The sequence below is a fragment of the Rhinolophus sinicus genome, chromosome 18 (assembly GCF_057876585.1).
Source record: "Rhinolophus sinicus isolate RSI-liver-muscle chromosome 18, RSI-T2T, whole genome shotgun sequence".
In the NCBI taxonomy this organism is placed as follows: Eukaryota; Metazoa; Chordata; class Mammalia; order Chiroptera; family Rhinolophidae; genus Rhinolophus; species Rhinolophus sinicus.
The window spans coordinates 19,312,913-19,339,072 of NC_142518.1; the positions used below are offsets into that span (position 1 = coordinate 19,312,913).

At 36.8% G+C, this 26,160-nt stretch overlaps 1 protein-coding gene and 1 pseudogene across 1 annotated transcript; both read right to left on the reverse strand.

Annotated features, from left to right (window-relative positions):
- The window catches only part of LOC148754567 (PRL-1 phosphatase-like), a 30,403-nt pseudogene extending 16,806 nt beyond the window's left edge, over nt 1-13,597 (reverse strand).
- Nucleotides 13,598-15,329: 1,732 nt separating this feature from the next.
- Nucleotides 15,330-17,900, reverse strand: LOC109457526 (serine/threonine-protein phosphatase 4 regulatory subunit 3B-like). The gene is made up of 2 exons (XM_019750492.2): nt 16,163-17,900; nt 15,330-16,003 (listed from the first exon to the last, which is right to left on the reverse strand). Exons 1-2 carry the CDS (start codon nt 17,898-17,900, stop codon nt 15,330-15,332), a joined length of 2,412 nt encoding a protein of 803 aa, XP_019606051.2.
- Between the last annotated feature and the right edge of the window lie 8,260 nt (nt 17,901-26,160).

The following is a 26,160-nucleotide window of genomic DNA, read 5'->3' on the forward strand; positions in this document are numbered from 1 at the left end:
GGTAAAAGGAAAGTATAAAATCTCTAAATGTAAAGATCTTGTTCATGCATTTTTTCCAATGGATGTTGATGAGTAAAAACTCATAGTGATATTTAAGTTCCATCAGTTGCAATTCAAAAAATGTCATGGTTTTATTTTAAAGTACGATTTTTACAGTATATCAGAAATTACTTAAAAGATGTGGGAGGTACATAGTTTTTCAAAATTCTTATAGGGAAGATGTTAACAAATACATTTGATGGCCTATCCTTAAGAAATATTTCCCTTTGTTCAAATTTCTCCATCAGTGTGACTCTATTTGTTACTGGAGAACATATCATTGCAGGAAGGAATTCCAGGACGTATGAAAAGACACGCAAACAAAGCCAAACAAGCAGTGGATTTATTAAAAGAAAGAAAGAGAATACACTCCCAAAATGCAGGAGTGGGCAGGCCCAGAAAGAGAGCAACTGCACCGAAGAAAAAGGAAATTTAGGGTTATATTCGAATGAGGGCATGAAATATGATTATTCAGGGGTAGCGTTACTGGTCTTTCCAGGGTGGGCCTTTGTTGACTACTCCTTCCCGTTGGGAGATGGGATTTTTGTCCATATTTGGTCCTTGTCACAACTGTCATGGCAACACAGGGTGAAGATTATTTCCTGCCAGCAATGCTAATAGCATTATAATCTATTACAATGAGCTGTAGTGGCACCTTCTCTTAAGAATGATCTTATCTTCTCCTTCCTTTGTTTCCCTCTCTTCCTCCTTCCCTTCCTCCCTCCTCTCTCCCCTTAGCTCTGTTCTTTCTGCCTATGGAACATATCTATCTACATTTGACCTTTCTACAATATCTCATATTAAGAGAGACAGTTCCCTGTTCTCTAGCAGTACAACAAATAGCCACTGGGGAGAGATTAGTGAGGAAAACAAAAAACCCTAGGCACCCACCCTCATAGTGCTTACATTCTAGGAAGGAAAATTGAGCTTAACCAAACGACTGCTTACATAAAAAGAAAATTGTAATTGAGGCATATGCTACGAATTGTGAGTAAACAGCCTTGAAGTGAGAGATGAAGAAAATGAATCTTGAAAGAGTGAACTGAGATCTGAAGGGAGTGAACTAGGTGAGGACAAAAGATTCATTCTTTTAGAAATTTATTTCAAAAGTCTCTTGGAGCAGAGGGAAGATAGGCATATGTGTAAAACGGAGAAGACGCCCATTTGTTTAGAATTTTATTGTATATTTTCTACTTTATAAACTTTAGAGTAGCACTTCCGACCAAGGTGAAATAATAGGGACTGGATTCAGCCTCTCGCCTGGAACACCCCAAACAGACAACAGTTGCAATACACTGCTGCTCTTCAGTCAACAAAGAACAGAGATTCTGGAGATATGCGACATAAACAAGGTGAGGCCTAGAATTACCCAAGCTTACTCCTTAGAGAGAGTTTCCTGGCCAGAGAGTTTCTGGGCACTGCGCCGGAGGGTCCCTGGGATGGAAGTGACAGTTCAGGGAGACCATGGTGGCCATTATTCTCAGCGAAGAGTACTGCAGAGAATTGTACCGAGAGAGAACTCCAGATATCTACAAAAGGTCCCTCTCAAGTGTTCAGCTGATTACTGATCAGCAGATTTGCATGAGAACACACTACCTAAGGCTGGGCAAAGAACCACTGAAAAGAGTTCATCCACATGATGTATGTGATGGCTCTTAAATTTCTTGGTGTCTCATAGCCTACCCTGTAGACTTTCCAGACTGGAGCCTCAGCTCTCTTTCAGGTATCTTTTTTTGGGCCAAGTTGCTGCTTAGATGTCTTCAAGCTCGTTTCTCTCTACTTCTCTGCATATCAACATACCAGTTTGTGGAAAACACGCTCACAGCCTTGCTCATTCTGTAGGTGGAAGTGCAGTTTGTTCTTAAGATGACCCTTTTTCTCTCTGGATAATTCCACAGCCTCTTTAGAATTCTCAGGTAGGAGTCAAACACCAGGCCACTGTGTTCCCCAAACTTCAGTGGACACTTTTCAAAATCTTCAGCTAGTTTCCTCAAAGCCTCGCTCACTAAACCAGCAATGAAAAATACCTTCGTCCTTTGCTTCCAAAGAGATAAGTGTAATGGTAAAATGAGAGGAAGAATCAGTCTTACTGCAAATATCTCAAAAGAAATTCTCTTTAAACTCCTTTATAGTCTCAAGCGTGGGCTCTAGGTCACAAAAGCTTTTTTTCATATAGATTCCTTCTATGAACTGCATAAATGGACTCATGCTTCATTTAAAGTAATCTTACATATGTGCGTACTATGTTATAAATATTATCATTATAGCTATAGTGTAATTCTACTCACCCAATGATGGACACGTAAGCTTACAGAATTTGCTACTCTAAACAATGCTGCAATAAATATCAAGGTACATTTGTTTCTTCATGATTTTTGAATACATTAGCAGAAAAAATTCCAAGAAGTTAATGTATGAATCAAGGGTTGTGTTTATTTCTATGCATATGTTGAAACTGTAGTGCAATAGAATATAAGTACCCCACTTTTCTTCTATCACCATATTTCATCAAGGTTTTAAATCTTTGCCCATGAGATAAGCACAGAATAACATCCCATTATTATTTTAATTTATATTTTTAATTAGTAGAGCATGAATTAGTTTACCACGGCTGCTGTAACAAATTACCACCAACTGGGTAGCTTAAAACAACAACAACAAAAAAAGTTCTCTCAGTTCTAGAAGCCAAAATTTCAAAAATTCATCTCATTGGGTGCAAATCAATGTATCAGCAGGGCTAAATTCCCTCCAGAGGCTCTAGGGGAGAATGTTTCTGGTGACTGCTTAGCATTCCGTGGATTTTGGCCACAACGTTCCAATCTTGGAGGCAAAGATTTCTAATCTCTCTCTGCTCAGTCTTCACATTGTCTTCTCTGTTTGTGTCTGTTAGATCTTCCTCTGCCTTCTTCTTATAAGGACACATGTGATTGCACTTAGAGTCAACCTGTAGAATCCAGAATAAACTTCCTATCCCAAGATCCTTAATTAATCATATCTGCAAAGACTTTGCCATATAAAGTAACATGCACAGTTTTCCAGGGATTAGGATGTGAATGTCTTTTGGGGAGGATATCTTTTTCAGCTTGCCACAGAGTATGTGATTATGTTTACTGGCTTTTGGTATTGCATTTTCTGTGAACTGTTAATTTATGTTTTCACCTACCATTAAATTTAGTCGTTTGTGTTTTTCTACTTTCATTGTAAAAAAGAAAGTATAACCCAGAGAAAAAGGGATATATATCTGGCTTTTTCCCACCAATACAGAACATTTTTGTGTCATCAATTGTATCAGTCTTTCCCTTTGTCACTACTTGGATTTCCTGTCATTATTTTGTGAGAAAAGGCCTCTACCATCTACAAATAGTAAAATCTTTCAAAATAAACTTCTAGTAGGTTTATGATTTATTTTATTGAAATATTTGATTTCTGCAAAATTTATTTTAAGAAGCCAGGTAATGTGAAATGAAGCTGCATTTTTCTCCTAGCTTCTAGACAGCTAAACCAACACCATTTTTGCATAACATAGCTTACCCCATATTTAGCATATTAGAAACCTCATACATAAATCTTTAAATCTTATTTTTTCCACTGAAATGTTTCTTTCTTGCTGTGCCAATACAGTAATGTTTCCAATAAACTGGACTTACATAGTTTGAAATCTGCTAGAACTCATCCTCTAACATTATTCTTTTCATAAAAGTCTCTTGACTAGTAATATTTCTAGACGAATTTCAGAATCATTTTGTTATTTTTAAAAAAAAATCCTCATAGTACTTATCCTCGAATTGCATTCTATTAACGATTTTATTTTTGGAAAATGGAATTCCTTACAATGCTAATTTCCTGTCTCAAATCAGGGCATATCATTATTAAAGAATTTTTATTTAAAATCTTATTAAAGGATTTTACATCTTAAGAAATTTAATGCTTTCTTCATATAGGTTTTATACATTTCTTATCATATTTATTACTAGGCATTTAATTTTAAGTAGCTACTGTGCTTATTATTGGATAAAGGAAAGTTGTTGGTTATCATTTACTAATTGTGTAGTCAACACCCTCACTGAATTCTCTTTTTGTTTTTCAAATTCTTTGGATCTTCACAGTATACAGTAGTAAGATCTGAAAAAGATAACATGTCTTTCTTGTTCCCAATATTTATAGCTAGCTCTCATTACTTTTTCTTATCTGGTTGCATAGGCTAGGAACCACAGTTCAGTGGAAAATAATGGCTGGTAATTAGCACTTTTATCTTGTTCTTGACTATAATAGATATTCCTTTAGAGATGTACCATTAAATATAATGCTGATTTTCATATGTACATATAGAACACATTTTATTTTAACACACACACACACTAGTACATACAATGGAATGATATTCAAAACATACTACAGCATCTACCCAACAGACTCAGACCTCTATCAATGAATATTGAACAACCAGTCAAATTGCACACCACCTTGTATGCTATACCAGTATGTATTGGCTATATATCAGTATTGGCTATATATCAGTAAATGCATACATGTTATACACATGTAACAAGATATTAACTTTTTACCAGACATGGGTATTAAATTTTATAATTTTTTAGCCTTCTGTGTAATTAATATTTTTTCTTATTTGTAATATTAATATGAAAATATGTTTTTACTCTCTAGAAAAATGCTCGTGATGCACCGATAAGCTACAATTGGTGATATTCTATTTAGGAATTTGCTTCAATATGAATTAAATCTTTCTTTGGGGCCTCTCCTTTTCTGTTTGTTTTTTTTTCCTAGTAAAATTTCAATCCAATTTTTGAAGTGTTCGGAGGTTTCTTTTCTCTGTCTGTGCCTTGGGACAGTTAAAATAGCATTGGAGTTAATTTATTTCTTTGAAGATTAACAGAATTCATCTGTAATATTCTTGTAATATTTCAAATAACAGAAACCCCAACCCAAGTCAGCTTCAATTGCAAAGGAAACATTTTCTCTGGTTATTCAGTTATCCAAAAGTAAAGCTTCAGAAGCAGCTTGATCTAGGGATTAAACGTTGCAGATGAATTTCTCTCTATACAATTATCTGCCTTGCTTCTTCGATAGTGGTTCCTTCTGCAGGAAGTTTCTAACCTTGTTCTCAAAGTATGGCTGCCATCAGCTCCAAAAGCAACACATTTCTCATTTGCATCCAATAGCAAAGAGAATCTTTTCAAGTAGTTCTCATGAAAGAAGAGAGTATAATTCCTAGAAACATATGCATTTCATTTGCTTTGTTTTTGTTGTGTATTTATCCATGTATCAATGGCAAATGTCAAGGAATACACTAATACATCCTCAGGGCTGATGATGGGGTAGTGTCAATCTCACCCAAACTACTTGGCTAAATTTCCTCTTAGAAATTTAGGATACTTCTCAAGGAACGGGAAAGAGAATGGAAAAGACAAAATATCTCTTTATGTTACATAATAAAATATGTTTTTTACATACATATATGTATAGCTATAATATGAATTTGTTATGAGTATATTTATATAAAATTCATGGAACACCAAATTCATGTACATAAAAAATGATAAGGATGAGTTCCTGAGCACAGTGTAGGAATGATAAATCTAAGATTTCAGGTAATGGCAAAAAGAGATTTTAATCTTGTTAGTTGGTATTTTTATAGGAATCCTATATTCACGTATTAAATATTATTTTATAAATTTCAGAATATAGATAGAAAAAAAGAAAATGTGCCAATTGTCTTACATGTAAGTTGAATACCTTAAAAAGAAAAACATAAAGAAGTTCCTGTAAATCATTGCTTAGAGTCCAATTTCAGGGTATCAATATGGGGTTACACATCTGTATACCCTTATATAATACTTTACTTGAGAAATAATAATGAAACCACAGTAGCTTTTTGATATAAAAGAACAATGTTTACAATGTCAGATTAACTAAGGGGAAAATACTCATGAACATCCCCACGGTGTTTTAAAATTTTATAATTTTGCCTACATTGTTATTTATAGTATAAGCATCATTTTATAGATAAATACCCTGAAACTTAGAGAGGTTATATGAATGATCTGAAAAGCCTGATAGGTGGACAGTACTTCAATAATGACACAAATCCAGCCATTCTAAACTGTATTCCATGCAATACACTTTTCGCCTATGTCTATAATATTAGTGAATATAAGCAAAACTATGATGTATAATACTATCATTAAAAATGTATTTATCTAAAAGAATTTGTAACTTTGTGAGGTGATTGATGTTACCTAAACTTATTGTGGTGATCAATTCTTAATATATACATATATCAAATCATTCTGCTGCACACCTTGGACTAATTCCATGTTATATGTCAATTATATCTCAATCAAACTGGAAAAACTAACAAAAATGTATTTATTTAGGGCCAGCCCGGTGGCTCAGGTGGTTAGACCTCCATGTTCCTAACTCCAAAGGCTGCTGGTTTGATTCCCACATGGGCCAGTGGGCTCTCAACCACAAGGTAGCCGGTTCAACTCCTCGAGTCCCGCAAGGGATGGTGGGCTTTGCCCCTGCAACTAAGATTGAACACGGCACCTTGAGCTGAGCTGCCGCTGAGCTCCAGGATGGCTCAGTTGGTTGGAACGAGTCCTCTCAACCAAAGGTTGCCAGTTTGACTCCCGCAAGGGATGGTGGGCTGCGCCCCCTGCAACTAGCACCAGCAACTGGACCTGGAGCTGAGCTGCACCCTCCACAACTAAGACTGAAAGGACAACAACTTGAAGCTGAACAGCACCCTCCACAACTAAGATTGAAAGGACAACAACTTGACTTGGAAAAAAAGTCCGGGAAGTACACACTGTTCCCCAATAAAGTCCTGTTCCCCTTCCCCAATAAAATCTTTTTTTTAAAAAAAGTATTTATTTAAAGGAAACTGGCATATTTTCTATACTCTAACGTAGTGTGATTTTAACCCATAATATGTAATCTATTACATACTGAAAAGGACCTTCATATTTAGGATCAGTAGAAATCATACAAAATTTAATTATATTTAAAGAATAATAACTCAAATCTGAGAAAAATATGAATAGTTTTCCACAGAATATCTTATTTTTGGAATGAAGCATATCTACAGTACTTTGATATTTCATAATCTTTGGAAATACACTAAAAATACTGTATGCTTTTCATTGCCAAATATGGTAGACTAAAGCACTCTTCAGATTTTGTAGGGTATCTTTGAAAACATGTACAGCAGAAACAAATATTATTGTTTATCAGGTTCCTCAGCCCATTTTCATATGTCCTTCTTTTCTAAAAGGTTGCTTTAGTAACTCTCCAGCAAAAGTAATTTTCCACAGTTTTCTCCAAATACTGCCTACATAATTGCTCAATTTAGTCATTGTGGTAGGGCCAGCAAATAATGTGTTTCAAATTTGGTTTGCTTCTTATTCCAACAGTTTGGAGACCAAAAACCTTCTAGTAAGAACAGCTAAAAAGTGTCAAATATAAGAAAACAGCAATCACATGAAATACTATAGGGGGATGGATAGAAAACGATTTCCTTTATGATTCCAGGGAAGGGTAGACTGATGAAATTTAATCTTTGTAAAATGAAGTGTACATGCTACAATTTAAAGGTAACTAGCTATCAGATTAGAATCGAAAGAATACCTTCCAAAGCAATAAACGGGAAAAGGGAAACGAACATTCAAACAATCCAATAGAAAGGTAGAAAGAAACACGAGTTGACGCAAGGCTAGTGGCTAGGAAACTCAGTCTAGACACTCAGAAGTGCAAGATATTTAATTTCAAGTTGTATGTAATTCAACATCATTTCTATTTCAAGCCCCCATTGTGTAATGGGACTGAAACTTAATCTCAGTAAATTAAGTAGGCCTCTATTCCTAACATTTTTCTCAGACCAGCAACAAAATACTAGCATGGGGGAATGCATGAGGAGAAGAGGTGATGTGGACCTCCACTCTTAATGTCAAAGTATCCCACCACACATATAAAGTACTTATGACGGTGTTTGGCACCAAGCGAAAGTTAGCTGTTTTATCTCTCTTTTATCTCTGAGGCAAGAGGGAAATTTTCACTAGCTATCCCTTTAGCAACTCCTGTGGTAAGTGTGATAACAGTGGTTTGCAGAGTACCATGCTGTGTTTTCCTGGAGGAGAATTCAAATAGTGCTAGCCTAACACGACCTTTGGAAGCATGGGTAAAGCAGAAGAAGGAGGGACACTGTTACTATTTGTGTGCACAGGTTGTTCATAGACCTGGTATGTTGATTTCAGATTTCCACATTATTGGTAATAGACATATGGTGGGAGCATCTAACGGTTTTAATGTTAAAAGCACTTTCACCGTACATTTCAAGACACATTATACGTAGGAGAAAGAACTCAGTCTATGGAATCAGATAGACATACTTGAATACAGTCTCACTAGTACAAGTCATGCAATTCTGAGCACACACTTCTGTGTGCCTCTCTTTTTTTCTCTGTAAAATAGAGTCAAAATACATACTGTTCTCCAAAAAGCAGACCTGTGGAGAGGATTTCGCATGCAAGGATTTTATTACGGAAAATGCCAGTGAGAGGAAATGGAGAGCAAACTAGAGGAGGTTGGAAGAGACATCAGATCGTGACACGTTTTGACCTGAAGTGGAGAAGAAAGGGAATGATAGAAGGCCCCTAGATCACCATGCAGTCTAAAGAATGTTCAGGAAGACCTGAAAGTCCTCAAATCAGTTTCCAGTCAGAGGAGTCTCCAATCTCCCAGTCCCTCAGTCATGCAAAGCACTGGCTGGGAGCAGCTCCTAGGAAGCATGGCCTGGGAGAGTGAGGCAAAGAGCGTAGTGGCTGGGGTTCTACATTTTGATCAATTATACCCCCTTTCTACAAGGGGCATTCTCATGGCCACTACATCTACCTTGCAGGTTTATTGTGAAATTAGAAATAATGTAGGTAATTTGCCTAGGAACGTGCACTTGACATATAGTACATGCTCAATAAAGGAAAGCTATTGTCATATCTCAATTGTGAACTCTTTATCATAATAATTCTATGATATTTATAAGATACATTTCTTTAATCCTCACAAAACTTCTTGCTATTAGGTGTTTATGTTAGTTTGCGAAGGCTGCCATTACAAAGTACCCTTGTCCAGGCAGCTTAAACAACAGAAATTTGTTTTCTGAACAGTTCTGGAGGCTAGAAGTCCAAGATCAAGGTGTCAGCAAAGTTGGTTTCTTCGGAGGCCTCTCCCCTTGGTTTGTAGATGGCCATATTCTCTCTGTGTCTTCACATGGTCTCTCCTCTGTGTGTACGTCTGTATTCAAATTTCTTCTTCTAAAGACACTAGTCATGTTGGAGTTGGTTCCACCCTGATGACCTCATTTTCACTTAATTATCTCTTTTAAGACCCTGTCTCCAAATATAGTCCCATTTGAAGTACTGGGAGTTGGGACTTCAACTTATGAATTTTGGGGGACACACTTCAGCTCTAACAGTGTTGTTAGCCATATATTACAGATAAGAAAACTGAGAATTAGAGGTGTCAAATATAATGCCAGAGTTACCCTGGTATTGAAAAGCAGAACTGGGATCTCTGTAATTCCAAGCAAAGTCCATTCTCTTTTTATGAAAGTATGCTATGCACCTGACCCTTGTACGAACTTGGCCCTTTTAGGTTAAGGGTAAAAGGGAAAGGTGACTCAATCTAGTAGATGTGGACCCAATATCCACAAAGTAAAAGATGCCTTTGAATTAAACTCCAGAGACTAGTGGTTCACAGTTGAGGCTGATTTTGCCCCCTTGATGGATATTTAGCTTCTTCTGGACACATTTTTGGTTGTCACAGTTGGGGGTGTGCTGCTGGCATATAGTGGGTAGATGTTAGGAACGCTGTTACATATCCTACAGTGCACAGGACAGCCTCCTGAAACAATAAATTACCTGGCTCAAAATGTCAACAGTGGTGTGGTTGAGAAGCCCTACATCAGAGTAAGGCAATTTGGTCATTGAATCAGGACTAAAGGGATGGGAAATTGTATAGACCGCTTTTGAAAATTTAGGATTCTATCCTGATCGTTCCTGGACATATTTTTGTCCCCATACCAGCCTGGTTGCTTTCTGTCTGGTGGAAGCCTGGAACAAATGGGACCTATATGATTCAAACTTAATTCTGGTTTTATAAAAATGTCCTTGTCCCTCTCACACCTGATCTGCCTAGATGAAAAGTTTGGTTGAGGGTAGAGAATGATTGAAAAAAAGGACAAAGTTATAATTACTGGCAAGGGACTCTCAGGTATTGTGGAGGTGGAGGGAGAGCAACAATCTAGGACCTAGGGCTGTACAGGGGAAGAAGGGACATCAGTGACACTTGTATTTCAGATCTACCTCTGTAGCCTTTCTCCCCAAGGAAAACATTCTGGTGTGTTTCTCTCAAACTGCTGCAATCACCTTAATTGACTGCTGCATCTGCCATCCCCAGCCAGGTAGCTCTAAAAACCTTTCCCCTTAATCTTAGAGATCAAGAGGTCAATCAGGAAAAGCAGGGGATGGTCCCAGCTCCTACAACACACACACACCCTCTGGATGTCATCATCACCCCAATCTCAGACATTCCATTGGGGTAGACTAAGGTCACACCACCATGCTGGTGGCATGGACAAACAAGAAGATTGGATTGACTGCATTTAGCAGACCCTCCAAAACAAGATCTAGGCCATTATTTTAACTGAACTGACAACATTAATATTTACCTGCTAGCATTTTCAACCTGTGTTCCCTGCCTGATGTAGGTACTACCTCATGGGCCTGCCAATTAATTGTAAAGACTTTCTTTCCAGGGGCACCATTTGTGTTCTTGAGATTTGTACTTCTTGGGTGGGAGACAGGCATTAACAAGACTCTCTTGAAAACACAGTGACTGCACCTTAGGTTGTTAAACTTTCAGCATCTTGGATCTTTCAATACCCTAAAGAGAAGGGCTTAACTCTGAGGCAACAACATCCATGCCAGGGCCCTCAGCTTTGCCTGTTACTAGGTTGATGCAAAAGTAATTGTGGTTTTTGCAATTATTTTTAACCTTTCAAACTGCAATTACTTTTGCACCAACCTAATATTTCAATAGATCTTATGGGCTCTTGTCACTTTTATAAATCTTCGATACACCCCCCCCCCTTGACTCTGTCTCTTCTAATTTCAATTTCACTCTTCACTCCTGACATCTCTCATTCCTTGGTTAATACCCAGACACCACTCCCCCCGACTGTCTTCATTGCTATGAAGGTTTCTTTTAACACTTTTATGCTGTTTCTTTTAGTTGTGTCTCAGCAGGGCACGATGCATACATGTAGACTTGTTTGCCAACCAGAATTGAACTAATTTATTTCTAATTTCTCATGTTGCTATCAATTTAATCCAGAATATAGGATTGATTTATGAGCATAACTTGTGATATAAGTGCTTATACCTGGCTTTAGCCCCCCCCCCCATTTCTTGGAAATTATTATACCGCTGGTGCTGATGATAATCAGTTTTACTGTGTTTCCCCGAAAATAAGACCTAGCTGGACAATCAGTTCTAATGCGCCTTTTGGAGCAAAAATTAATATAAGACCCGGTCTTATTTTACTATAATATAAGACCGGGTCCAATATAACATAATATAATATAATATAATATAATATAATATAATATAATATAATATAATATAATACAATATAACATAATAATATAATACCGGGTATAACATAATATAATGTAATATAATACTGGGTCTTATATCAATTTTTGCTCCAAAAGACGTATTAGAGCTGATTGTCCGGCTAGGTCTTATTTTCGGTGAAACACAGTAAAAGGTTGTTACGAGTACTAACTATATTCTTGGTAATTTACATGTAGTTTCTAATTTTTAAGACAAGATGGACAAATTGTGGCCAGAGGAAAAAATAAGTAAGTTGTCTAAGGTCATGGATTTGGTAAAAGTCAGAGCTTGCATTGTTATCAAGGGCTGTCGGAATATGAAGCTTTTATTTGTTATGTCATACTCCCCTTGTTGGTGTTTTTAGAAAATCACAAAGCCATAAAAATTACCGGAAATCATGTATTAAAAGCCAAAACCTTGACAAACCCAGGGCACCTCTCCAAAAATGATCACCTGAATGTTACTGTAAATACAGAGCCATCCAAATTGTTTCTTCATTTCATAAATAACCCACTTGAGGGGCATTTTTAAATTACTTCTAAAAAACTTAAAGAGGAAATTAAACACTTTTGACATGGTATCTTCTCAAACAAAATATCTAGAGAGACTGAACATTTTGGTCAATTTTTCACTCAGTGTGTAGACAGTAAAGATTGCTCTTCTGTGTTTTGTTGCCCTCTTAAATGTTCCCTTAATGGTAGGTTATGCCATCTGATGGGCAATTTGGCTTTGTACCATTTTGCTTGTCATGTTGTTTCTCTAACATTAAGTAGCTGAGACTAGAGAAGGGCTTATGGAGGTTACACAGCTCAACAGGATGCCTGTCTTTTTTTTTTTTTCCCCTTTTTCCCCCTAACTTCCCATTACCCTTCTGCCCTCCCTTGTCTTGCCTTACAAACTCACTGAGGACAATACAACAACAAATGCAAATATTCACTTTTTTCTCCTACAGTGTCCATTTTTTTTTATGGTTGATTAAAACTAGCTGAAGGGAACAGAAGAAGAAAGAGCATCAAAAAATTGTTCTTCTCTGTCTAGATGTAAATAGCTGCTCTGTTAAGGAACTGGGCCTACTCCCACCAAAACAAAGAGTGAAGTATATTTTTCTTAAAGCAACATTCTGTGTATGCATGTAAACGTGTGTACTATGGATAACATTCCCCATGACAGTCCAGCCAGAACGAAAACTTGAAATGCTTTTTAAACAAACTGCCTTTTTTTTTTTCTTTATTGGGGAATATTGGGGGACATTGTGGTTTTCCAGGGCCCATCAGCTCCAAGTCAAATCGTTGTCCTTCAATCTAGCTATGGAGGGCGCAGCTCAGCTCCAAGTCCTGTCGCTGTTTTTTGATCTTTAGTTGCAGGGGGCACAGCCCACCATCCCATGCAGCTCAGCAGCAGCTCGTTGTCTTCAATCTAGTTGTGGAGGGCGCAGCTCACTGGCCCATGTGGGAATCGAACCGGCAACCCTGTTGGTCAGATCTCGTGCTCTAACCAACTGAGCCATCTGGCTGCCCCAACAAACTGCCTTTTTTGACATAATGTGGACACTCACAAAGTCACTTGACTTTGAATAATCCCATTACAATACATAACTAGCGTGGTTTGAGAGATATGAAAATGCAGTTCCCCTGGTGTGCCATGTCCTCAGTAATGTCTGATGACATCTCCTGAGGTCATGTCCACACTTTACCAGACTATATCTGGTAAAATGATTACTTGTCATTTTAGGAATACACACTTTTTGTAGCTCTTACACAATAGTCTCTTAGTTTTCCATAAGTTGTGTCTCCTATTGGCACAATAGTACATTTAAAATGGTCTCTTTTTTGCTCTTCCTCAACGCTGCCTACGGAGGTGGCACCCATCTCCTACTTGGTATTATGACTGCTGTCTCAGACTACTCATGAAGTCCAAGGTCACCACAAAGAGGACCAAGAAGTTCATCCGGCACCAGTCTGACCGTTATGTCAAAATTAAGTGTAGCTGGCGGAGACCAAGAGGCATTGACGGGGGCGGGGGGTGGGGTGGGGGTGCGCAGAAGATTCAAGGGCCAAAAAAGAAAAAAGAGATTCAAGGACCAGATCTTGATGCCCATCACTGGTTATGGGAATAACAAGAAAACAAAGCACATGCTGCCCAGTGGCTTTCGGGTATTCCTGGTCCACAACGTCAAGAGCTTGAAGTGCTGCAGATGTGCAACACATCTTACTGTGCTGAGATTGCTCAGAACGTGCCCTCAGAGAACCACAAAGCCATGGTGGAAAGAGCAGCCCAGCAGCCCATCATAGTCACCAATCCCTCCAAATGCCAGGCTGCCCAGTGAAGAAAATGAATAAACAGCTTGTGCGCAAACTGTGTTTTAATAAAACCATAAAATTCTGCCATCTGGCAATAAACAAACAAACAAACAAACAAACAAATAAATAAATAAATAAAGTAAAATGGTCTCTTTTATTTTTGGAATTACAGGGTCACTTTTTAATTCCTAAATTGTATAGTTCAGTATGAATATCATTACTAAGTGGTACAAAAGAAGTACAGTGGTATTTTTAATACAAAATAAATATCTGTCTTCTGGAAAACTCTACTTCACATCTACACAGACAGCCCGTGTTGGTCAAAATTAAAATTAATCTTAACATCTTCAAAATAAGAGAAACTGCTTCAATTTAAGTTAATTCAGGATAAATGGACCCAGTTAACTTGTTCCTCTAAAAATAAAACCTGTTAACTATTTGCTGCAATTTATTTTTAGAAATTTATTTGCATTCACTCTTTAACAAAGCACCTTTCATATTACACCCTTGTTTGTTTATAGAAAAAGACTTCATGTACTGTATATGGAATTTGACTCCTAAGAAACTTTCTTGGTCCAAAACGGTTTTTAGATATTAAGTGCCATGTCAATCAGCACTATTTTTTGTATGTTAGTCTTTGTGAATTACACTTTAAAACTTACCTGCTGCTCTGGAGTCAGACACACCTTTAATAATGAACAGAAAATGACTTCCGAGTATCTTCCACAATCTAGACAGTTGAAAGCATGCTCTTCTACCCACTCCCAAGGCCCTAGAGGACACCCTTTTAGAATACCACTGGACTGATTCTTGGCATCTCTTATCTAAGAAAAACTACATTAACAACTGCACATTTTGAATCCAGCTTTTTTATTTATGAAAATACACACTGAAAGTTACTTCCCTCCAATTACCCAAAAGGCTGAATTTTTGCTAAATCTTCATAGAAATGTAAACAGCTTCTAATTGGCTTTGTTTTCCATATAAAACTACATTGATGCTATGTTATCAACCTGTTTCCTTCCCCCAAAACTAAGACTTTTCTTGCTAAGATGTTATCAGTCAGTTCTGGTTAGGTTTTTTTTGTTTGTTTTTTTTTTTGTTTTTTTTTAAGATTTAGGAAGTTTGGATTTTATAGAACTAAACTCTTTTAGATGATAACACTGAACATATTTGTTACTTATTGCACACTAGTGATTTCACATGAGAAAGCTTTTGGATTCAGACTTTTCAGCTAATCGATGTTTATAGAATATTAGTAATGTAGACTTTAGTGATGTTGTGAGTCTCCATTAAGATGTTATGGGCTTAGATGTGGTCTTTTCCTGGGGGGTGTTTCATCTTCCGTTTCTTCTTCATCATCATCCGGATAATCCACTAAGCCAACTATCTTACTACCAGTTGAGCTACCTGTTCCATTAGTAGCACCAACAGAATGGGGAAAAGTAAATTTGTAGTCACCAGAAGTTGTTCTTTTAGGAATATCTACCTTGTTTTTATTTTCTTTTGTTATTTTAGTCTCCATACAATGAACTTGAAAATCATTTTCCAGTGGTTGCATGACTGCTTCTCCTTTCCCTATATTTTCTTTATAATAAGTTTCGTCCTTTTCACAGACTTTGTCACGTCTGTGAAATATTTTCTTATACAGTACAAGATTCAAATTCTTCTGTATTTGACTCTGTCGATCTTTCTCTTGTTCATATTTCATCTTCAAACCTTTGAATGTCTGAACATATTCAATCCATTCAAGTGTTTTATAAAACTTTTCAACTATATGTGTAACAAGAGACTTGATATTTTCCACTCTTATGTATTCAAATAGTTCAAGAATAGCTGAATTCAACATATTGTACCGAGTTCCATTTTCCAAAAGAGCATTTACAACCGGCTCTAAAAGATTTCCCTTGATGATGTAACGATTATAAAATTCATCTTTAATGCCAATGATACTTCTCATAAAGCGAAGAGCACACAAGATCAGGAAAGTCTGCTTCGAATTCATCAAGATCAAGACTCTTCTTAGCAAGTCTTTGTTCAAAATATAGTTTTTTATGTAATATGTGTGATGTTGCACACAAAATGTGAGCAGCTCTAAAATTAAGCTAAGCAGCTGTGCTGTTTGATAATTATTGAGGCAATTTTTGCTGTTTTTGTCAGTTCCAAGTATATCATCCTCTTCACATGTATCTTCTGAAGTGGTGGCCAAAAGTGGCGCTATGAGGTTATGCATACAATGTTTATAGAAGAAATGTAGAAACTCACTTCTTTCACATTTATTACGTGTCACCAGCACATTGTCTGCATCAAGTAGAGAACGAAGAAGTCCCATTAAATGAAGAGCATTTCCTAGCTCTTGATCAGTATCACAGATCATTTGTTTAATTACTAAATTAATGAAAAGGTTACAATCTTCATTCCACAAGGATTCTTTTATTATGAATTCTCGAATCACCGATGGATTATATTCCACTAGACAAGCAAATATGTCAGTAGCAGCTGACCTTATTTGCACATCATCCAGGCTGATTGCAATTTTAAGAGCAGGAAGAATTCCCAATTGTGTCAATGTTTTGAGTAGTGCATCCTTGCTTTGAGGCTGTAATGTTTGAGAAAATGAACAGAATTCCTTGAAAAAAAATATAAATTCACGCCGCTTATCATCATCTGTAGTCTTATCTTTTAACTGTGCAAGAACTTGAGGCAAAAACTTGCTATCTTTCTGCAGCATGTGGGCTATCTCAACCTTGTTAAAGAAAATAAAAGTTTTAAGATTAGAAAGACAATTGTCTTCAAATACAGATGGTACAGGCAAAATGATGTTGAGAATGTATTGTACCCTGTACGTCTGATGTATTTTTTGCCTAAGTTCACAGTTTGTTATTGGCACCACTTCCTTGAACTTTGCATGTTGGGTCAAGAATTCCCTGTGCCTTTTTGGTTGAGTCAAAGCAGGATCATATTCAAGGCATCCCATTACATTCATGATACACTCATCAGAGAACATGATCTCAAACAGAAATGTCTTGTTGAGGAATAAGATTCTTATAATAATTTCATGCAATTGATGTAAGCCTTCAATGTCTCCTAGGGTCTCACAAGTGTGTAACAGTTGCAGTAGTTTTTGAATATAGTCCTCATTTTCCAAGATCAAGGCGAGCCTTTCCTTACCGGTAGGTGAAACGAAAGCCATGGAAACTAAGTTAGCAATCTCTTCCAGGTTATTGAGTTCACAGTTAGGAAGCTCAACCAGACGACCCGTTTCTGACATTTCATCACATTCTTCTTCTGAAATATCCAACAGGTCTTGTGTGATGTCGACAGTTGGTTCTATACCTTGAACCCGGCAAATGTCTTCCCAGATCTCATGACAACCTACTTTGTCCTTGAAACTCAATGCCATTCCGTGGTTCTCAGCCTCAGACCAAACAATTAATAGCTCCCTTTTTTTCTTATACGGTGTGTTTGGATGTATCTTTGACTCCAAGATCAGTGAGCCGTCGAAGTCTGACCGTACTAGTAGTGACAGTCCCTGGAGACGTTCCACGTAAGCGGAGTAGACATATCCAGTGTCAAGATAGGACCATAGCTGGTCTTCATTCAGGGCATAAAGTTTTACACGGCGACGACACTTGTTCACCACAGGGATCTCTGGCGTCTTCACCCCAGCCCTGCTCTTGGCGTGGGGCCCCGCCTCACGAGTCAATGGCAACTGAAGTTGCTGTGGCTGCGACGGTGGCGGAGAAGACAGGTTCGGAAAATCACAGATGTTGCAGTCGTCGCTACTGGGACCCTGGTGGCTCTTGAGGTCAGTAGGGTTCCCTGGAGTCCCGCTGTGCTTTACTTCCATCTCATTCTCTCCACCCTCCATTTTGCTCTCTCATACTCTCTTAATGTGGGCTTCCAAAGTGAGCCTCTCAGCCGGCTCACAGTTGCCTAGGGTAGCCGCGATAACAGCAGGATTCTTAAGAATCTCCCAGGATTCGATCGATCGCAAAGCAACATTCTATAACCGTTAAGGCAAACTGCCGCCCAGTTTACAAATGGAGGCTTAGGAATTAGAGCAAAGAGCACTATTTTTTCCATAAAAGGTTTTGTCCCCCAGAAACATTTTTCACTCATCAAGTGTCTGGGGGTGGAAACTCAGAATCTTAGACAAAAGAAAGCTTAATCACTTATGTCATTACCAAGTCCATACCTGCCATAATATGACAAGGAAAGTGCTCCCCCATCTCCCTGAAAGAAGCAGGAGCAAGTGAGCTGTGGATCGTACAAATAATCAGAGATCTGTAGTTGGGTCTTCTCCATAAGGCACTTGGCTTATGTCTGTGTCACTTACCCATCCTCGGGGGAGGATATTGTTCCAAGAGAATATTGTTCCAACTCCTTTGTTCAGATCAGCCTGAAGCTCTATTTTTTAGCACAATGGGGAAACTTTTTCCTAAACTTTTTGTAATCTATAACCACACTCCTCATTCTTAGGAAAGGAGTGGGCCAGAGGGAAACTGAGCTCAAACTAGCAAAGAGTGAATATTGAACATCACGGGTCAATTGTTTTATTTCTTTTCTTAATAATTACGGTAATAATCACCACCACAACAACTAAGTAATAATAACAATACTTGAGGGCTTCTCATTATTATAAAGAAAGGTAATAACATAATTGAGCAAATATAATGCTTGAGTGCTTACATGTTCAAGACATTGTGACAAGAAATTTATATATTTTCTTAATTTTTATAATAACCTAGTGATATATGAGTATTAAGCATCCTTTTAAGATCAGGAAATGAATCTAGAGAAGTTAAATCACCAAAGGTCACACCGCTAATATGTTGAAAAACTCTGATTTGAACACATCCTTCTGATTCCAAAATTGGTTTTCTCAGCCACTGAACTATGCTATCCCCCTCTTTTCTTGGCCTTCATTATACTTTATTTCACATTCCTTCCATCTATATAATTTGTAATCAACGTAAAATTATCAAGAGAAGATGAAAGTCACACACTTCCTCCTTTAGATCCACATCTGTGTATAGCCAACCGAAAAATAGAAGCTTGTATATGGCAACTCTGTTAAATATAATTTTAATAGTAACCAAGTTGATTTTTGATGTAGCAGCAAATTCTGCAGTTTTCTTAAGACATTTCCCCCCCAAAGAAACATTAACTCTGTGATTGAAAGGGGAAAACTGAGAATTGGGCCACATCAAGCAAATTTGGACTTGAAGAGTCCTATTTGTAACAATCACTTCATTTTCCATAGCATTGGAGGTGTTGACAATTTTCAACTAGAGCACAGAAAAACTTTTACACACCTCTCTTGCAATGTCGCCTCTAGGACATTATACGACAGGGACATTCCCAGGACAGGACAGCAGGGGCACTTGGGGAATTAAATGCAAATGACAATCATTTCAAGAGAAAATTCAAATCAATGCTAGGATCTGCTGGCTTAGAAACATTTACAAATTATAAATAATACTTAGAGATAAGGATTAATAAATGACTAATACAAAAATTGATACATGTACTGGTTTAAAACTCCTGTCTTATTTCAATAAGAGAGAATATGCAGATAACAATAATAATGGCATGTATGCTAATGTCCAATTTTTTTCTCTGCTGTGGTTATATTAAAGTTTCTATATTAAAGTTTCTATCAGAATCAATTATAACCCTGTAAGTCTGAATATGCCCTCAGGTTTCATTCTCTAAGAAGCAGTCAGCACAAATCTATGTGTTCTCACAATTTTATCACAGGGAGTTTCCCTTAGGTCAATTAAGGTCCAGTTATCTTAATTAGGTTAACTAGAATCTCTTTATAGTCTAAAGGAGCCTCAAGTCCACATTTCTCATTGCTATTTCTGCAGCAGACTCCTTCAGTTCCTGTCTTACTTGGTTTGGGAAGAACAATGCCCTTTTTGGCTTCAGTACTTCTCCATTCCTAAGATTATTAATTTTTTGTTGTTTTACAGAAAGCAAGGTAATTGAATAAAAAAGCCATATTCCAGGAACCATGTAAGTCCCTTCTATAGGCATTATTTATTTTTTATTTAATCCTCATACAGTAATGGCTTGAGGAAGATATTATTACTACCATATTAGAGAGGAAAAACGAAATTCTAAAACTGAATCAAACGTTTGGTTCAAACCTCTGCAGAAAGTGATGATGCTACAATTTGAAAATAGGCCTTTGGAGTTCCAACTCTCCACTTTGCTTTTCCCAGGATGCAATGTTTTCTCTTAGAATATGCATACATTGTAATAGCAGATCTTTAAAACAATGTGATTTTCACCCCAATTATCATTGCTATTTGATGTTTCTCCATTTTATTTTCTAAAGGAAAATCTTTGAGACTAGTTCAAAATCAAAATGGGTAGATTTAATCTTAAGACTGGATCCCTCATCTGTTTTGGATACCTTTTTCACACTTGCCCCCTCATGACCTTAGGGGAGTCAGAAGTAATTCTTGACGACTTGGCCCTGCAAATAAATAGTTTTAGGTAAGGCTCTTGTAACTCATTGATATTTTATGACTACTTGGGGCCTAAATTTTATATTTTTCAGAGTTATTTTAGAAGACAATAAAGGAATGAGTCATACATCGCTGAATTTTAGGTATAGACAACTCAAACCACATGTATGCATATAGAATATTTAGCTATCTAAATATTCTGTCTGTAAGAAGAGAGAACATTACAGAGTGGGAAGAACAAGGCAATTTTTAATTTTATGAAGTACCATTAAAAATAGAATTATTCAAATGTATCTCCTCTCAAATTTTCAGCTTCAAAATCATTAGTGAAAAACACACATGCATGTTCTCTAAAAGTTCTCCAGGTAACTTATTTCACGGAATGTTGCTTTTTTGGATCACCATCATCTCTTATTTGGAAATCTGTAAGTCCCCTCTCCTGACTTCTGCCTTTTCCACCCACTAGTATATTCTCAACACAATTGCTGGAGAGGATTCACTGAAAACATGTTATATTCTCCCACTTTTCTGCTCAAAATCATTGTGTTTCCATCTTACTTAAAATTAAAGCCAAAATTCTAACTACGGTTTAGAAAGTCCAACAAGACCTAGCCCTCTTGATCTATCTGAACACTTCACTTAATAGTCTTCTTTCTCCCTAATTCTGCTCCAGCTACACTAGTCACCTTGCTAGGTCTGAAGCACATCAGGCACAGTCCTGCCTCAGGACCTTTGTATCTGCCCTTTCTTGTACCTGGAACATTATATATACTCTCACCTCATTAAAAAATTTATTCAAATGCCCCCTCTTTTCCTCCAGTGAGACCTTCCCCTAACGACCTTTTTAAAATTTCAGACCTTTCATCCCAACCCATCTGTTTTCTATGATGTATCTTTTCTCCATAGCACTTAGCATCATCTGCCTATTTTGTGCTTCACTTATTCTGTTTTTTGCAACCAGGCCTGTGACTTACCTATTCGTTTTTCTCACCATTATGTGCCTAGCACTTGCCATAAGACATGATACACAGTAATTTCTCAACAATTATTTATAAAATAAATACATAATGAATACACATTCTTTCTAGCATGATTTCCAACAATCAATGTATTCAATCCTCACATATAGTTATTGAGCAACCCCTATATACAGGCCCTATACCAAGCACTGAGGATAAAACAGTGAATTTGAAATTTATTCCCAGTTGTCTTACAGAATAGATAGATAGTTTTAACAGGACATATTTCTAATTTGTAAGATACGTGTGGCATTTCCCCTGCTCTAATCCCACTCTTTTGGATAGTTTTCTTCTTATTGATGGTGACAAAAGAAGCAATATTTTCCTGTTTCAGTCTTTTAATTGCATGAAAAACCATTGAATAAGTTGGATGTTTTCCTCCATGTTCTGTCAAATATTCCTTCCCCAACCCTGGGTTAAATCTCAGGTAGAAGCGACAGCTTTTTCATTGACTCTCAGTTACTGAAAGAGCCCTAATTTTCTAATGTTAAAATATCCAGTCTATTTCAAGCATCTGTGTGGGTCATGTCTTGTCCAAAGCAAGTCCATGGCCAAACCTAGAGTCAAGGGATGGGAAAGTATATCCCACTTAGAGTAGAGGATCATAGCAAAATTATATAGCCAAGCGTAGGGATAGAAGGAAGGATGAAGAATTGGGGATCTTAATACAATCTTCCACAAGCTTGGATAAAACAGGTACAACCCAGAACTTTGATGGGCAAAGAGGGATACACACACACACACACACACACACACACACACACACACACACACACACACGGTTACCCTAAATACAGAATGTTAAAATGTAAAATGTGTGGATATCTAAAACCTTTTATTCTCAGTTGAAAATATCATTCTGTTCTGTGTGCATTGCAGCAGTACCATCTCTTATATTATCTTCCTATTGTTCAGTGGTAAGAACCACTTTAAGTATTTTCTTGGATCCTTAGGCAGTTTCTACTAGCACTAGCACATTCTCCATTGAGTGCTTGGTTTCCTTGGAAGCTCCTGAATCTTTGGCTTATTCTGCATGGATTTAAAGGAGGAAAAAAAAGGGGTAAATGTTCTTTTGACCTCATGTAAATATTTGACTTTGACTTTCAGTGCCATACTCTCCTTTTTTTCGACTGCTCAAATCGTTACTTCTAGACTTTTGGAGTTTTGTTTTAAATTTCATAATACATGGATTTCCTCTTTTTCTCTATCCTGATCTCCAGGAATACCATTAGCTGACTACTTACTAATTACCCTACAACCAACCTCGTTATATAAGTAATAGCAATGAGTATAATTTGGAGTGAAAAACCACTCAATTTTCACTTAGAGATAGTAATCATCTTCATTTCTTCAATACAGCACTAGATATATTTATATCATAAAATATAAATTTTCTTTTTTTAGGCAACAATTGATTTCAACTTAACATTTTTGCCTTAATTCCATTAACATTTAAAGTAATGCCCTATTTTGATTTTTGGTGAGATAATTGGATTAAGTCAGAAATAGAAACAAAGTGTTTTCATGATAAGTGAGGGAAAAATCTTAAACACCATGGCTAGTATTGGTTTTGGATATATTACTACTTGAAGTTTGAAGATCTAGTTCATTTCTTCTGAAAAATAACCTTTTGGGTTTTGTTACTACTTCATGATCTGCTCTCACTTTTTTGGGCAGGAGAGCTGGCACCGTGGTGTAGGAATATATTTTTGAATTGTATGTTAATATCATTCAGAGAAATATCAAGTGTGTGTTTACAGTTACTTAAAAGAAGAATTTTTAAAACCTTAAATTAGCAAATTTCTTTATCAGATTTATAGGTGACATATACAATATCATGTAAAACAAAGACAAAGATCTTTGTAATCAATGTGTATTTCATAGCTTCTTAAATACAATAACTGTATTGTTCCTTTATGTCTCAGATGGCTGTTAAGTATTATATTTCCCATGAAATGTGACCCTATAAAATAAATTTTGATAAAGCTCCCATGCCTTAAAAATTCCTATTTTTCATTTTTGTTGTTGTTTGGTTGGTTGATTAGGTAGAGTAGGGTAGCTATTATCTACCCACTAAGTGCCATTAGCACCCTGTCTCCCAGTTGTGATAACTGAAAATATGTCCAAACAGTGCCAGATGTCCCCCTGGTGGGCCAAATCATCCCCAGCTGAGAATGACTACTAGGAATCATTTTTAGTTTTCATAATCTACTAAATGTTTAAAATGCACAAAGTAGTTTTAAAAAGACACAGTTTGTAGGCCTCTTTTCACGTCTGATATAGTAAAACCAGCTTATTTGAACTTCTGGTCATCCAAGATTTTTTAAACCAGGATTTCTGCACATTTATAGTAAAGCAATACGTGATGTTTATTGTCAGACTTTTCTCCAGGAAAATAACTAAAAAGTAAATGTGTTGTTTTAGCAACCCCCTTTCGTTTTCTGCTGTTTTTTTCTTACAGCACCCAGTGTTCTCACACTCCTCTCTATAAGTCCAGGCTCTTTAGCATCCTATAATGCCTCACTTCTTGTCTTATGATACTTCTACTCTATTCCCCCCTCCACCCCACCAAAGGCAAAGATGGGTCCTGGCCAGTCTTATTCTCCCCTGTATTGCATTACCTAGAAGACAATTGGCGTTCAGTGAATGTTTGATGAATGAGCACATAAAACAATGTATAAAAATCACTCTTTCTACGTGCCAAAGAGACGTGGATAACATGTGTAAGAAAACATCTCATCGAATGGATCTTCGCTGAGATGTCATTGCCTGTCAGCAAGTTTGTGTTTTAACCCTCCTAGAAGTTCATGGTCAACTCTCCCTCTTATCTACATTTGATAGTTATTAACATTTCTCCTCAACTCTTCCATTCCACCCCAATTATCTTTCAGCAAAAGACTTCACCTAATACTTCACCAAAAGAATAGACACCGACTCAAGGCTCACCTTCCATTTTCAAACAACCTTATCAATATGTTTAGCAATTTCTACCTCTCTCTTTTTCTTCTCAGAAAAAGGAGTGAGCCTTCTTTTCTTCAAGAATAACCTTTTAACCTGTACTCTGCATATCACACTATTTCTGACCTCCTGAAACCTCTTATGCCGCAAATTATTCCTTCTGTGACTTCCATCTTTAAATTTTGCCTAGGAATAATTTCTTTTATCTCTTAAATGTGCTCAACCTTTTTTCCATCTTAAAACAGTCAAACAGACTCTCAAAACAAGTATCACATTCCTAACTTTAACAATAACATTATGTTGCCCTAAAACAGGGGCAAGAATGTTTGTTACATTCACTGCTGTATTTCCAGGGTCTAGAAAAGAGCCTGGTACACTGCTGACACACAATATGAAGATTCATTCATTAACCAGCTCTTAACAGTTGCCAGTGTTTGCTGTGTGGTGGACACCATTCAAAGTACTCCATGGGTGTTCTCACTGAATCTTTGTAAGGCAGATATCTTTATTTATTGCACTTTAGTGGTACAGAACCTGGGGTATAGAAAGAATAAGTAACTTCTTCAAGGTCACGGATGCCTTGCTTTCTTAATTTCTAGACATGCTATCTCTCAATTATAAATAGTAATACCTGTAGCCAGAGATGGATAGATAGATGATAGATATAATTCCTTTCTCTTTCTTTTCTTTTTTCTTGTCTTGTCTTGTCTTGTCTTTTCTTTTCTTTTCTTTTCTTTTCTTTTCTTTTCTTTCTTTTCTCTTCCCTCCCTCCCTCCCTCCCTTCTTCTCTTCCTCCCTTCCTTCTTCCTTCCTTTCTCTCTTTCTCTCTCTCTTTCGATGCATCTATCACTATTGAATGATATTCAATTCTAGAGTGGAAATACTTAATTATAAAAAAATTACATCTCTCCTGATTTTATTAAAATTTGTTATTTAATATCTGGTTTCACTAGCCAGATCTTTTTGAGTTCTTTCCTAAATATTTCTGCATGAGGATAATGGGGTTAACAAACTTGCCCAAGTTTCCACAGTAAGTAAACATTCTGAGTTCAGATTTGAAACCCGGTATCAGACTTAAGAATCTGCACTTAAGCTCTGCTACACAACACATCACCATTCTCTTTTCCTTTTTATTTCTTTTTTTTTTTTTTAAATAGGTACTGAAGCTACGTTGTATATCTACTTTATAACATGATCAAGTTAGATGCTTAAGCGTTTTGGGACCAGCAAATACATATCTCTATATCCCCCTTTCTATCTCTCACCCCCCTCTTTTTCTCCTTAATGGAAAGCATAGAGGATTAGATAGCAAATGCTTCTAATTGGTCATCTCGCTCCTTTAAAGTATTTACCCCCCAAATAGAAACATTCTTATCCTATTTATTATTTTTTCCTCTAAATTGAGATAAACTAACCTTGAATTTAATTCTCCTTTTTGCTCATGCTTCTGATTGTATTAAGCTTTAACTGAAACACTACTTTCAACAGGCATATGCTACATGAATTTTTGCCCCTTTCACTTTTTGTACCTTTTCCTTTTCCTTTCCAAAAGTCTTTTTTTCTTTCTGTATTTTCCCCCACTCTGGCTTCATAAAAGGTCTTTGTAAACATAGGTTTTAGAGCCATTTGTCTTTTTCATTGTTCAATAGGATCGTTTTTGTAATGATTACATAAT